General features: G+C 34.3%; 1 protein-coding gene across 2 annotated transcripts in view; it reads right to left on the bottom strand.

The window, feature by feature from the left end:
- The window catches only part of LOC127807605 (peroxisome biogenesis protein 1), a 32,963-nt gene that overhangs the window by 12,802 nt on the left and 4,118 nt on the right, over nt 1-16,043 (bottom strand). The window contains exons 2-9 of one of the 2 annotated variants that reach the window (XM_052345604.1): nt 12,897-13,070; nt 10,737-10,836; nt 9,348-9,821; nt 6,857-7,609; nt 5,414-5,505; nt 4,756-4,829; nt 4,370-4,592; nt 99-192 (exon numbers count right to left, since the gene is read on the bottom strand). In XM_052345604.1, the coding sequence (XP_052201564.1) occupies nt 99-192; nt 4,370-4,592; nt 4,756-4,829; nt 5,414-5,505; nt 6,857-7,609; nt 9,348-9,821; nt 10,737-10,836; nt 12,897-13,070 (1,984 nt within the window). The remainder of the gene's footprint in view (nt 1-98; nt 193-4,369; nt 4,593-4,755; nt 4,830-5,413; nt 5,506-6,856; nt 7,610-9,347; nt 9,822-10,736; nt 10,837-12,896; nt 13,071-16,043) is intronic. The other variant, XM_052345605.1, reaches the window with a different exon arrangement.

Below are 16,043 nucleotides of genomic sequence, written 5' to 3'. Positions count from 1 at the left end.
CAACAGAGAACAGAAAAAACATGTTCCTGACTGCTTTTTGATTCATCTGCTATTTAACATAGAATAAGTGTGTGTCTTTAAGATGCAGAGTTACTAACCAGAAGAAGTCAAGGACTGTGGTATACTAGACAGAGACTTGGCAGAAGCTACAAATGCAATGGGACCAATTCCACATGAGTACCTCCGCTTTTCCTGCACAATTGACAAACATAATCTATTAGTTAAAATGGCTCACAATTATGTATTTTGTAAAGACAACTTTTTTTCCATTGTTGAAGATGGAAAAGAATGCTACTTCATCCAAGTAACAGGATCTTATTAATTGCAAGAAACTACTAAGTAAAAAATCAAATAATTAGCAAGACTCCAGAGGCAGGATATGAACAGAATTAAATAATTAACAGAATCCAGCAGATGAATTTGAACCACAGCCACACTGGGGTTCAATGGCCAGTGGTTGCCAGCTGACAGCGGCCCAGCAATTTTTTATATTTTTTAGTTTTCCTTAATTAAGAGAGGAGGGAGAAAGAAAGAGAAAGGAGCAATGCAAATTAGTCATTTTACATTTTTTAAAAGGTAAGGAAGGTCATTGTAATTTTTCAAAATACAGGAGAGATCTCCTAAATTTCATCTAACCGTAGGGCAGGTCCATGCAATTTACCCTTTTAGAATTTACAAAAGTTGACCAAAATAGGAAAAATAAGGTTGAAAACTAGGAAACTTCTTACAAAGTTCCAAAAAATATATATATGTGGGGATAAAGGGCATTCTGGAACTGATATATGTCAAGAATTATCACAGGGATATGCAAAAAACTCCAAAAAAAAAAAAACCCTCCTTGATAAACAAGGATAATTAGGAAAAAAATCAAAACAGATATCCTTGAACTTCATAAATTGATAGTGGCATAAATTTTGAAGAAATAAGATGTTCCATAGACAAAAAAAAAAAGAAGAAAAAATCTATCTTAAAATTCAAAAGAAATCTTTATCTGGATAGCCATCCTTGAGACTATATTTTTCCTACAAGGAATCTTTTGAAGGAGCCACAAATGTGGGAAGTTGAGGATATTTAATGGTTGTTTAGATGTGGAAAATGATTTACAGTTTTCTATCTCCAATTTGTTGAAAAATCTCTTGATTTCACTTTACATAGATAATTCGAAAATTGCATTCAAATGTTAGAAATATAGAAAACTAATTTTCAGTCTGAAAAAATGGAACATATGTTCAAAAAAAGGAGAGATGTTTTAATTTCTTGTGTAACTTGTGTTAGAGAAGTAGAGGGCAATGATTTGAGGAAAATTTTTTGAGAACCATGTTCTACAAACCTCCAAACTGATAAGGAAAACCATGTTTTCCAAATCTCCAATTTTTCATTTGCAAAATTTTTGTATTTGAACAAGTTTTCTAATTTTTCGTTTCCAGTGGAGTAATTTTTTAGAAAACTAGGGCAGTTTTCCACAAGTAAACAGCCTCTGAGGGCTCTAACTTTTCTATTTAAGATGTTACCAAAATGTGAATAGAAAAGGGTGAAAAACGAGCCTAAAGTTGCTTCATCAACACTGCCAGAAAACAAAGTAGGTCGTGGGACCACCTTCCAGAGATGGTTTCACCAACTCCAGCTGCCTTTCGATGGCGGACAAAGGTGATCTCTAATCTATATATAGTGGGATACAAGGTAGAAGTACTCTGGTTGGCCAAGGACACTCCAATGACCAGGAAATCAAGTGGAAAAAGTAGGAAAGATACAAAAAAGCAGCCACAGTTAGAAAGAAAATGGAGAGGAGAACTGTTACACTTTGGCAATTTTTTCGACATCTAAGGAGGTAAATTCTCTATGTTTTTCAATTCATATATCATGCACAATGGATGTCATGTTTCCATGTAGTACAAGTCAGTTTCACAATATCAACTATGTGATGGACTATGACCATATCAATTATCTTCATTCATTGCCATCTCATAAAACTCTTCCACATGAAGAGGGTGTTGGAACTTTATCCCACAATTCCCTTGCTAGAGGGTTGCATCAAGAGTGACATCCAATGTAAAATCTTGCCACATTGTTCTTTTGCTTGTATTGTCGATTTGACTTTTAGAAGTCAATTGACAGTATGAATGTTGTGCCAAAAATCCAAACTTGGTTAGGATAAAATGCAGTTATGATGATGTGATGATAGCATGCACAATGATTTGTTTTAATGAATAACGAGTTGCTCATATGCATTAATTACTGCAAACCATGCTTTCTTGAATTATTTAATCTAGCCTTGATGAGTTGGTACGGGATATACAATGTTGAGATTGGGGCATATAGAGTTGCTTCCAAGCCTAGTTGAGTTAGATCTTAATACGCTAGAGAAAATGTTTATTCATGATTTGCTAAGTGATGTTGAAGTGCACGAATTTGTATAAATCATGAGCACGTTGCCTGATGCTTGAATTAGAATGCTTGCACGAGCATGGAGGATTTACTAGGTGTCTAGCTCATTCCTAACATTTTCAGGTTAAAGATTTGCCAAATGCAAGAAGATAAGTTGACTTTTATGTTTTGGAATGAATATGGATGATAATAAATAGCAAGGTGGAGAGGGCTTTTAGCACTCTCTCCCTTGTTAGGTAGCCTCTCTTTTTCTATTTCCTAAGCTTTAAGTTAGAAGTTGTAATGAATAATATTTTGAAGCGTTTATTTTATTTGGAATTTTGTGTTGAATATGAATATTTGATGAAAATTTGAAAATTTAGAGTTATCAAAAGCTTTATGATTATATAGGTTTATTTAGAGGAAAGATTGCAATGATCATATGATTGGATGTCTTATTGAGGTTTTAGTCTTAAATTTTGAATGACCATATTATTGATTATATTGGGGTTCTACTCTGAAATCTTGGTTGTTAGAAATTATATGGTGATTTGATTGTTTTGGTTGGAGCAAGTTGGACAAGAAAACAAAAAAGAAAAAGAAGACAAATTAGTTTAAAACATTGGCAATTGGAATTCGATAAAGAAAAATGGGAAAACCTATTTTAGAGATGAGATAAAATTCCAGATTTATCAAAGATACTTTGATGTGTTATCTTGACCTCAATTAAATTTGGTTTCAAAATAATACATTTGTTATGTGCATAAATTCAGAATTGATAGTATGTTCCGAAAGGTTTCGGGATGCTGAAATCAGAGAAAGATGTAGTTTAAAAGGGGTCCAAATAATTTTGCAAAATATTGTATAATATGCAGGGTGTCAAAACTTTTTGTAGGTTTATTCTGGAAAATTAAAAAGACCATTTAAAAATCATTTAATTGGTGATAGGAGGTCAAATCTGAAAGGATGTCCTGTGAACACTAAAAGTATTGAGACTAAACATGAAATTGTTTGGGATGTAAATGTGTTCAGAAAATACTCTAAAACTTATAGAGGATACCTAAGAGTATTAGTAATGCCAGTAAAATTTCATAAAGAAATAAAATTGCTTGATCCGAAAAAAAACTCAGGTCTGGGGATTCTCAGAATTGGCAGTATTGGATGTTAGGCCAAACAGGAGTATTCTGGTCATATCATTTAAGAGTTATAGTTTGAAAATCTAATCACCTATATTATATGTGTTTCATTCTTCTTATGCCAAATTATGTGGACCTTTTAGAATTATCAGGTAATTAAACTGGAAAGTTCTAAGCAAAAGGGTTTTTTTGGAAAAGAACCTAATTACTCTATGTAAATGGAAAAATAATGTCTAGAGACAGATTTTTTTTTTAAAAAAAAAAAGGGTTCAAGGAGATTAAAAAATATAAATTTACCTGATGATTTTCTACTAGAAGTGCAAAAAGCCAATCTGTGCTTGCAAGTTGGTTGAAGCATTCTGAGTGGTTCAAAGGTTGTAGTGTTGCAGGCAGGTTAAGTGGAAGTATTCTGACTAGCACCTATCTTTTTGCAGTTCGATTTGAATATGGTACAAACCTATTGAAAACCAATTATTTTCCTTTTCCAGACGAAATTAGAATTATTAAATTAAACTTGAAGAAAGTTTCTGTTTTCTTCATTTTCAAGTACCAGGATTCCTGTCTCAGAGCCTTTCAAATTTTCCAAAAGGCAAATTTAGGGGGCACAAAACCAGAATAATAGCAATATCATTTAAATCCACAAGCAGCTTGATTAAGCTTTATAAATGATTTTATATTCCTTGTGTTAATCAATCCGCAACTAGAAGATCCATGACAGTTGTTTGTTTTGCTGTAATTACAAAAAATCAGCTCAAAATTACAGGTATACAATCTAGAAAATTGCTTAATATAAAACACGAAAGGATGGCAGTGATTATTTTTTCCATCTTGAAAAATGTGGCATGAGGCAGTTCTAGTACATATTTTACCTCATATTCATCCATGATATCTGTGAGAAACTGCCCAATCTCAATACTGGAAGATGAAGGCTGGGATCCTTCCAAGTCAACGGACGATGATATAATATCATCAAGATCGTCCAAAATGAGAATAGAAGGTGCATGATCTAAAGCTTCAGAAACATAGCCAGAAAGCGCTTGACGAATATTTGCAGGCTTCTCCAACACAAGTTTAGAGCAGCATACAAAAACTCTAGCATTGCAAATTTTCATTTAAAATGATTTCAACAGATTTCGCAGAAATGACTAGCAAGAAAGTTGAAAAAAGTGAATGAATATCAATTGAAGTCGTAAGATTAGAACTTGACTTGATCAATAAAACTATAAAATAAAATGCAAGTCATATAATACCATACATGTGAGCCAAGATGTCTTCATGTTCTTCAACTGATTTTGCAGCTGCTGTGGCTAATAATGTTTTCCCAGAACCCTAACACATAACATGCCCACAGTGTTAAATCTTAAACAGCAAGGTGAATTCATGGCATATTTAAAAGTTAATGTACTACATGATCTGCATGGATATAGGCCCCCTTTCAGGTTGTGACATAGAAGAAGAAAAAATAGAAGACGGAAGCAGGGAGAGAGAGAAAGAGAGAGAGAGTATTCAGTGAACCATAAAACTGAATAAAATGTTTACCTTGACTTATTTACATACTCACAAAACCTACCAAAATAGGAATCCAAATTAAAGTAGGAATCAAAAACATAAAATTCCTAATTCTCAAATAAATTAAACAATATAGAATTAGAACTTTTAGTATCCATCACTTAAATTACCATAATATAAATAACATTAATTCAAAAACTAAAGTGAGCTCTACACAATAAGAAAGCAAAAAGAAATAAAGAATAAAAGCATGTAATACTCACAACGTATGTCCCACAAAAAAGTAAGGCATTATAATGATTTACCAATTTGAATCATATTTATATTGGTGCTACTGGAAATCTTTGTTTTCCGTCAAAAATTACATTGCCAAAAAAATGTTTAGATTGAACAAATGAACTCACTGGAGGTCCATGTATTAGAACATGTCCAGGGAAAGGAAGATTATAGCCACTCAAGAACAACCCAGACGCAGGGGATAATAGCAAAATCAACCCTGCAGTAGAAAAGGTAGCATGTTAGGGAGATCCAAACTTCATCATAGCAAGATGAAAGGTCTTACATTCATCATGACACTTTCCAACAAAAAGTTTAATATCAAGAAAATCTACAATCATCATTAACAAGATTGAGGTTATTAAGTACTTTAACAAATCATGGCTAAGATTTACTCTAGTTGAGAGAGAGAGAGAGGAGAAGAAGAAGAAGAAGAAGAAGAAGCATTTTGAGTTAGCATTTCATGTGACATGAAACAGTGATAATATTGGATTGACGAAATCAACATTGATGCTGGTGACTGCATTGATAACAATGATAATTTGGATCGTGACTTGATAGAGAAGCTCAAGCGGCTAATTATGATGAATTGGCTAACAGTGATCATGGTGTAGGAAATAGTCCAATTTCATATTACTCTTGAATTCAAACTAGCAAAGGCAATATCTCCTTGCCTAATATGGATTTGCAAACATTTCTAAGCAGAATAATGGGGTTTTCAAAAAATAAGAAAAAAAAGAAAAACAAACTACTAATGTGGGAAAATCTCCCACCTTGTGGGATTAAGGCTTGAGACTGTTATTGCCGTATTGGAGGAAGACCTCCTAAGGGATAAGAGACATAGAACTAAAGAGAGCCAAAAAGAGAATATTCCATGATGTTAGAATTATTTCTTTCTTTTTTCGGTCAGTTCATTGTAACCCAAACTACTAAACTTCTAAAATGTGTAAATTATTTGTCTGATAAGACACCACTTGGGTCAGTGAGCAGATTATATGCCCTCCAAGTTCCCAAACAACAAAATATAAAACATGGAATCTGAAAAACAAAAACTAAATCATTAAGGGCCCATTTGGTAGACTTCCATTTTCACTATTTTGACAACGAGAACAAAAAATTAGCATTTGCTTACTCATTTTCATTTTCAAAAATTTACACAAAAAAAAGTATTTTAACATTTTTTTCATTTTAATTTTGTCTGCCTCCCACAATCTCACCACTATACATTATTAACAATATGAGACTATATATAATTATAATATAATTACATTATGTTATTCTATTATAATATATATTATATTAATAATATAACCATTTAATATTATAATGAAAGAATAAAAGAAAACAAAAGAATGAAAATAAAATAAAATGAACACAACATGTTAAGTTTTCAATTTTTTAAATAAAACAAAAACCAAACACGAAAAATTTACAATGGAAACTGAAAACTGAAAGCTAAAAACTAAAAACAGTAAACTTAAAAGCTATGTCAAACAGCCCCTGAAGAACTGAATAAGTTTTATTGAATTATCAAACAATTAAAAGCATAATTGCGAACAGAAAATACTTACTATCAATGAAATCAGAAGGAGCAGTGCCCATCCATCCCAAGGATGAAATTTTTGAACTGAAGAACTTTTCTGACGTTCCATCATTGACATACTCAAGAAACAGAGGGTCACCCAAGTTCAGCTTCCCAAGCAACAAGTCTGAGCTTCTCAGGTTGTTGTCTCCCATATTTCCTTCATTAAATGCAAGTTCATATGCATAAACCATTTCATTTTGCTGAATTTCCTCAGAGCTAGATAGAACATAAAGGATGTCAATCTCTGGTTCTCCAACTCTGTTTCCCATTCCAAGAGTAAATCTAGATGATAAAGGCACCTTTCCATGTTTTGCAGCTGTGTAATCCTTCACAACAAAGTGAAGCAAACTTTGATTTCCTAGAATCAACGATTTAACTTCCTCTCCAGCATTCATAGCAATGGCACGGAGTTGAGCAGAATACCATGCTTGAAAAAGACCGTACAATACTTTTTTGTTGGTCTTATTAACAGCAACCGGGTCATCATTACCCCTTAACCCATTGGAAAGAGCTGCTATAACTCTTTCATGGGTAGACCAATCATATGCACCCATGTTAGACTCTGAGTTTGTCTTGAGATGTATATTATCAGCCTTGTGATTCCTTTGGCTTCCAAAAACTTCGACCCCATTGTTCTCAAGAGCATTATTGTTCTCAGATATATTCAAGTGGCAAGGAGAAAATGAAAGTGAGGGAATTTCCTTCTTTGGGTTAATATTGCATCTCTTTACAAGTATCCCTGCAAGCATAAAAATATTATCTCATAATAGTTTGTTCATATAATTCTCAAAGGAGAAAAGACAATGGATTTTATAGTCAAAAAATATTTGGCAGTATACACAGAAAATCATTCACATTTCTTCTAAGAGAGGTGGTTATGATCTACTTAAACTGTTTATAATATAGAAACAAGGTATCTGCTTAAAATAGCAGCAACTCATGGAAATGCTGAATTCATCAAATTTACAAAAATGAACACTGAACAATAGTCATGTGTGGAGCAGTCATCACTTTAGCAAGTTTGGGCTCCATTCCTGTTTGAATTTTTTTTTTATTTAGCATGGGATCTTCCCCTAAAACCGATTCTCCAACTTGTCAGCCAAATGGTCCAATTCTAAGGCATTCAATTTATTCTCATTAAGTAGCTGCTCCAATAATGCAACTGAAACAAGTAGAAATACCTGCCGTAGCACAACCACAAATTAGCAGAGAATGTGGCTTGGAATCTCTCAAATATCACCAAATATTGCACCTAAAGAGAAAGGAAAAGACTACTTCCCACGCCAGACCATAGTGTACACTATGATCCCAACACTATGAAAGTAAAGGCATACACGTAGGCTATACATGATGACATTCTTCAGGCTCCCAACTGCAATGTATCAGTGAATTTGAGGTACACAATACAGAATACTCTAGGTTTCCAACTGGTAGCATCAACATTTTTGTTTCAGTTCTCTAATAGTATAAACATTCTATCCATACAATTTTTTCCCCTGTAAAGTATAGAGGCAATTAAGATCCTTATAAACCATAAACCTGTAATGTCTTTACAACAATAATATTTATTGTTATTTTCCTTCTAAACTGAAGACCAAAAAAGACAGTGTATAGACAGCCTTAACACTAATCAAGACGATTATAAAAAAAATGTTCTTATTTATTTTTTCTCAAAAACAAAAGTTCATGCACTAGATCACATGTCCAAGTACATTTATCTAGCTGTGACTGAGCAACAATAATGCAGACACTTAGCATTTAGACTTTAATTGCTTAGTTATTAATGCACACATAACATACCACAAATCAGTACACAAGCTAAATCTTACCATTTACAATCTGAAATTAAAATATTAGGAAAGTAATGGCATTTGCTGCAGCTGAATGAGTTACAGATTCAACTACCATGAAATCTAATTTTAATACGCCAACAATGGAATATAGACATCGGGAAAATAAAATGCATTTTAGCAGTTCCTAGTGCATCAACATGAGCTATTGCACCCCTGAAGCAAACAATAAAAATAAAAATAGATATAAAATCTACAGCAGATAAACCTGGGGCCAGAACCAAGAAGAACAATATTTCTCTGGTGAACAAAGTTAAGCTCCATCATAGAGAACAGTAGAAAGGAAAAAGGAAAAAAAAAAGTACTTATAAACAGAAATATTGACAAAAGAAACCAACTCTTAGTACATCATACAGTTTTGCCAGTTAAGGGTATAAAATCTTATCGTATGATGCCAAATATTTTCATACTTTCTGAATAATATAGTATCTAGTTAATACACAATAAGATACTTCTAACCTAGCCATCATTTCCATCATTAAGCATGCACATATTAGCCTATTAGGCCAATCTATAAGTTCATCCGATAGGTGCTAAAGAACCTCCACACAATAAAATTGTGCAGATTAGACTTGAAGTACACTGAATCACAAAAAATTTACTTGGCTCTCATAAGGATCAACTTACATGAGTGTAACCGGGCTCTCAGATATAGTCGAAGAGATCTAGAAAGCATTACATGTCCTTTGGCCACTGAATTTGAAATCAAAACATGAAGAACTGCTTGGCGATAGTCCTGCTTTCCACTATTACCCTTCTTCATAATTGTATGTTTTATACTTGGTGTACCAGTTCCAGGATATTTTAAGCTTTCTTTTGATGGTAATCTAGGCACTACAACTACTGGTTGAGAACCAAGTGAATGGTTTCTTGCTGTTTCTGGATGAATAAAGATAACAGAAGTAAGCACCACACCAATCTCGACACCATTTACCACAAATTTTTGAATCAATTTATCATCTGGATCCTGCACGCGCAATAGTGCCTTTCCAATAGAATGCTCCTTATTTGAAGATTGCATTGAGTAATCTTCATAAGAACCACCGCTCTTTTTGCGTCTCTTTGGTGCAACAGCAACTTCAGTTCCTGGCACAAGTTGCACTGTAAAAATCTCATGAGTCAAGACAGTTTTCTAATGGGTATCTCTAGAGGTAACAGAACTCTGATGAAAAAGATGCAATATACAACATCTTGCTTATACTTCATTTTATGGTAAACATGGAATATAGGAACTACAGTCTACAGAGAGAATGGGGCAAGAGAGGATGATGCAAAAATTTAGGTGCCGTTTGGTTGGATGGAATGGGAGTGGAGGGAATAGAAATGGGAATGGGGCAAAAGTGCATTGTGGTTGCAACACTTAGGAATGGAATTGTCCATTCCTTAGGGAATGTGCATTCCGTCATATCTGTGAATGGGCATTCACTCCTAATATGGATGAAATCCTCATTCCATTCTATCATACATTATTGCAATTACTGTTTTACCCTCCATTTTTAAAAAAAATTACAAAATATCCTTAGACAAACAAATAAAATAATATTTTATTAACATCCAAAAATAATATTTCATCAACACTCAAAAATAAAAGCAATATTTTATTAACATCCAAAAAATAAAATAATATTTTATTAACAACTGAAAGAATAAAAATATATGTTTTTTATTAACACTGAGAAAATAGAAAAAAGCGCCCAAAAATATAAAAATAATATTTTATTGACACCCAAAAATAAAAATTTTCAAAAATATTTATTAAAACATAAAAAATAAATAATATTTTATCAACACAAAAAAATAAAAATGATTTTCTATTAATACCAAAAAATAAAAATACTATGTTAGTAACACCAAAAAAATAAAATATATATATTATGAACAGCCAAAAAAATAAAAATCATATTGTATTTTTTTTTTTACAGAGAAATACATAGCAATATATATATATATATATATATTATCCAGAGAACAGCAAAAATTAAATAGAGAACAGACAAACATTAAACTAATTCTTACCCATTGGATTCTTCGGAAAGGTTGAAAGAACAAGAAAAGTAATGATAGTTTGACCATGCAACCACAAGGGAAATCTCATAGCTTCGTGAACAATCCCAACCTGCATGTTGTAGCACATGGCTTTCAGCAAAAGGTTCTGCTAAACATTTGCATACGTTGTTCAAATGAATGAAAAACACTCCAATCTTTCAACAGCATGGCTAACAATGATCAAAGTTTCACGAGCATAAGAAGGAGAGTAAAATATAGGGGGAACACATTTCTATTTTTTTCTCCAAAAGGCATACAGAATATGCCATCAGATAAACGCCACTAAGATTTGGTTGTGTAGTAAATGGAAAAATGGAAAGATGATTTATCTAACATGAAAACTTTTTACTCCATAGACTGGCAATAAAGGAGACTTAAGGGATACAAATAAAGGGTTAAGAGTTCAAATCCATTTATCTAAAGGATACAAGACCCATACAAAACAAAACTCAAAACAAAAAACTATTCAAGGCAAAAAAACAAAAAAAGAGCCAACCAGTTTTTCTTGAAAGCAACAAGTAAATACTACAAGTCTTCCCAAGATGTTCTACTCCCATATTTCCACATGCACTAACTCAAACATAAAGTGGCAGTTTCCTATCTTTTCCTTTAGTTTATCGCCTACGTTAAAAAGTAAATAGCTACCAAAACTATCACACACAACCTGAATTAACTCATAACATTGAGAATGTCAAACCAAAAATCTCTTGCAACAGCAAAATGCTGCATAGATTGTGGATGGTCTTCTCTGCAAACTCATCATATAAAACATTTTACCAGTCACAAATTGTTCAACAAACTAAAATTCAATATCTTTCCACCCCATTTTGAATTGCATCAGGTCTCTATTGAGCCATAAAATTAATGGAGGACAAGGATAATGCTCAAAAGGGTTCTTGGAAGTGTGGTTGCCCAAACGATTTGTCAAGGATGGTTCATACAGGAAAAAAATAATAAATGCATGCTTTTGTGTTCCCTTTCACACAGAATTAGGCACAATGTTTTGGGGCCATAGCATTATAAACCTCAAATTACCAAGTAGTGGGCATAACCTACAATCTTTTTGTTCATGCAGAAAAACCACTTCAGCTGGAGGTCTGACTGCTTATCCCTTTCCAAGAAAATAAATATTTCCTTCCATAATGACTCTCAAGAAAAACCACAAGGATTATTTTGATAACTAAATTTTCTATTTTCTTAACATATATACCTGTTTGAAATTTCTAGGATATTAACGATGAACCAAATGCTAAACCAGCTAGCTCTCCTACTTGTACCTGAACCATAATACCATGATAGGAAAATGACATGTTTTCACAAGTCAGCTGTTCCGAATCAAACGTAGATCACATCCAAGACCCTAAATATAATTCGACACAACAGACCCATGGCCAAAACCCATAGCCTCATCAATTTGGAAATTACAAAAATACAGCCAACGCTAGGAATTGATAGAACACAGCATAAATTAGACTAGCATTCCTGACCTGGGGTACAACAGATGAAGACAATCTCCCCCATAAACGTCATAAGCCAAGGCCTTAAGTTTGAGTAGTGTCTCCCACCCAAGAGACAAAATAATGCCAAAATCATCTTAAACTTCGTAGGCCAAGGATCCAAATGTGATCCAAGGTAAATTCTACAATTGACATTTTTCTTGTTCCATGGCTCTACACTAATCTTTCATCTTCAACTTCTTTTTTCAAAAGAGAAGTCATGTTTATGGAGCCACATGTTACAACCATTAACCACTTCCAGGCTCATTACTAAACCATAGGAGTGTAGCCTAGCAGATCTTTCTCCTACTTTCAGCATTCAATCTAATACACCCAGACCCTAGAATACTTGCTGCCCGTACTCTTCAACAACCAAAGTCTACCAATAATTTACCTCCCAAATCCCTAATGAAACAAACTATTCGCTTCCATGTTGTAGGTCAAAGGATTCTGAGTTTGCAGATGTTACAGAAGTATATAAGCATTACAAGTATCTGGATTTCCTCCTAATCTGGTACAAAGAAAGAAGCTTTAGATCTTGATAGGCAGTAATAAAATCAAGATAAGAGGATAATAAATTTAATGAAGCAAAAACAAGTGAAAGGGATACAAACAAGAAATGTCTGAAGATTACCTGCTTCAGAATAGCTGCTTCTGCGTACTCAGAATTAAGTTCCAAAATTTCCCAATCATCTTCTGTATGGGGCTCTATTGTCACTAAAGTGGCTTTTGGCATATTGGCTAGAGCTCGTACTTGAACAGAAGTATGATCTGGCAGACAAATGCACTCTGCATATTGTTGAGCAATCTGTGATGACAATTATAAGAACAATACATGCATGAGAAACTGTTGGACGAAATTCAAAGTTGAAGATCGTTTATGAAGGATAAGGCCATCCGGCCATGTAGATTGAATTATTGTAACTTATAATTTAAAGTTTGAATGTGTATGCTTAGATTTTAGGTTATCTCTATAATTTAGAAGATAGTATTTCCTAAGTTTTAGGAGATAGAATATCCTATCTCATATCCTATTTTCTAGGAGAAAAGATAAGGATAGGTAGAGTATTTAACTTCTTGTTCTCAGCACATTTAGAATCAATCAAGCATTACTTTTCTGCTTGTTTCATGGTATCAGAGCTTAGGTTAAGCCTCGAGTAGTTTTTCTGCCGTTTGTTTTTCTTTTTTCCGAAGAAAAAAATCATGGCCAATGCAAACCAAAACCCTACCCTTACAGAAACTTCAGCCACCAATTTCCCAAGTGTTGTTCACCATTCGACTCCTTCACAATCCGTTCCTAACATGTCCAGCCATTCAATCGACAATCACCCACTACAAATTACTCACCATAAGTTAAATGGGAGTATTTTAGGGAGTGGTTTCAATCAGTTTTATTGGTGATCAAGGGCAAAGGAAAAGCAGGATATTTGATTGGTGCGACTACATCTCCTTCGCCAAAAGACGCTTCTTATGGCATATGGGAGGCAGAAAATTCAACCATCATGGCATGGTTGATAAATTCCATGGAGACTAGGATTGGAAGGACATACCTCTTCCATAAAACAGCTAAGGAGATTTGGGACTCGGTGCAAGAGATGTATTCAAATTTGAAGAATTCATCTCAAAGCTTTGAGGTAAGGTCAGCCATAAAGAACACCAAACAAGGTAATCTAAGTGTTATAGATTATTTTAATACTTTGGTAGAGTTATGGCATGAGATGGATTTGTTTTATACTATTACTTGGAGAGTGCTGCTGATAGTGTTAAATACAATAAGATGATCGAAAAAGATCGGATTTTTTATTTTCTCCATGGACTTAACAGTGATCTGGATGAGGTACGTGGCAGGATCTTAGGCACTAAACCTCAGCCTAATTTAAGGGAAGTTTTTGCAGAAGTTAGAAGAGAAGAAAGCCGCCGAAAGGTTATGCTTCAATCAACTGTTGATTTGACTAACCAACATTCAGCCCTTATTACTGTTAAGCAAGGGGATTTTGGTAAAAAATATTTCGGGAGAGAAAAGCAATGGTGTGATCATTGCAAGAGACCATACCACACACGAGAGACTTGTTGGAAGATCCATGGCAAACCAGCTGATTGGAAACCAAGGAATAAACAAGAAGGCAGCAGATCAGCCTATGTGGCTGCTGCATCTGGTGATGATGGGCCAAAACCAAGTGTAGAAAAAGGATTAAAACCAGACTTAAATCTGACAGAAGAGCAAATACAGACATTGTATAGGCTGCTTAGTTAAGGAACAAGATTGGCTGATTCTTCTAATCCTCAACCTACAGCCTCCATTGCTCTGCAAGGTAACCCTCACTGCTCTTTAGTGTCAAAACAAATTCCTAAGGATATATGGATAATAGATACAGGGGCATCTAACCATATGTCAAGTTCCATGGAATATATAACCGAATATATGTCATTTCTATGGCTGATGGTTCTACCTCTCCTGCTTTGGGTTTTGGTAAAGTGTGTATTTCAAAGTTAAAACTTGATTCAGTTCTATATGTTCCAAGATTAAGTTACAACTTGTTATCTGTGAGTAGGATTACAAGTGACATGAATTGCAAAGTAATCTTCTTTCCATCCTACTGTTTATTTCAGGACCAAGCCTCAAGGATGATGATTGGCAGTGCTGAAGCTAGGGATGGCCTCTATTGGTTGCCCGGGAACTCATTAGAAACTGCTCATTCGAATAAATTTGTTTTCAATGTTAACGCTAATGCCAAAGCTATGCTATGGCATAAGCGGTTAGGACACCCTAGTTTCCCTTACCTTAAATTTTTGTATCCCCAGTTCTTCATTAATAAAGATCACATTTTTTCATGTGAGCATTGTACTCTCACAAAATAGTCTAAGGTCCATCATTCAATCCAATCTTACAAACCCTAATCTCCATTCCATCTAATCCATAGTGATATTTGGGGCCCCTCTAAACTCCCAAATATTTCAGGTTCTCGGTGGTTCATAACCTTCATAGATGACCACTCTAGAGCATGTTGGGTATACCGTATGAAGGAGAAATCCGAAGCTAGTGGTATCTTCAAACGATTTCATCAATTTGTTGTAAATATGTTCCAAGCTTCAATTCACATTCTTAGGACTGACAATGGGAGGAAATATTTTTCTCATGACTTAACCAATTACTTGCTTGACCATGGGATTTTACATCTAAGCTCTTGCCCCTACACACCACAACAAAATGGTGTGGCCGAACGGAAAAATAGGCATCTCTTAGAAGTTACAAGAGCAATGATGTTCACAACCCATGTCCTTCATTCCTACTGGGGGAGGCAGTTCTTACAGCAGCTTTCCTTATAAACCGTCTACCCTCCAAGACCTTGAACTTCAAAACCCCCATTGATACCCTTTGTACCTTATATCCTCATGCTCCTTTTCTCCAATCACTTGCGCCTAAAGTGTTTGGCTATGTTGCTTATGTTCATAATCATAGTCCTCCTCGTACTAAGCTTGATCCCAAGGCCCTAAAATGCCTCTTCATTGGTTATTCTCCTACCCAAAAAGGTTACAAGTGTTACAGCCCTATGAACCCAAAATACTATATTTCCTCCGATGTTACATTCTATGAGGATATACCCTACTATCAGTCCAACTCATCTATGGATCCTCCCACTGATCCACTTTCTACTCCCACTCTTTCACTGCCAGTGTATTCTCAAGGGGGATAAATTATTAAAATCTCTGATAACGCACTAACAATGAAATCCCCTCCTACAACAGCAGCTACAGCTCCAGCTAACCCTGAATTAACCAC

The sequence above is a fragment of the Diospyros lotus genome, chromosome 8 (genome assembly GCF_014633365.1).
Source record: "Diospyros lotus cultivar Yz01 chromosome 8, ASM1463336v1, whole genome shotgun sequence".
Lineage (NCBI taxonomy): Eukaryota > Viridiplantae > Streptophyta > Magnoliopsida > Ericales > Ebenaceae > Diospyros > Diospyros lotus.
The sequence above is the reverse complement of the archived record's forward strand: the minus strand, read 5'-3'. Positions and strand labels throughout refer to the sequence as shown.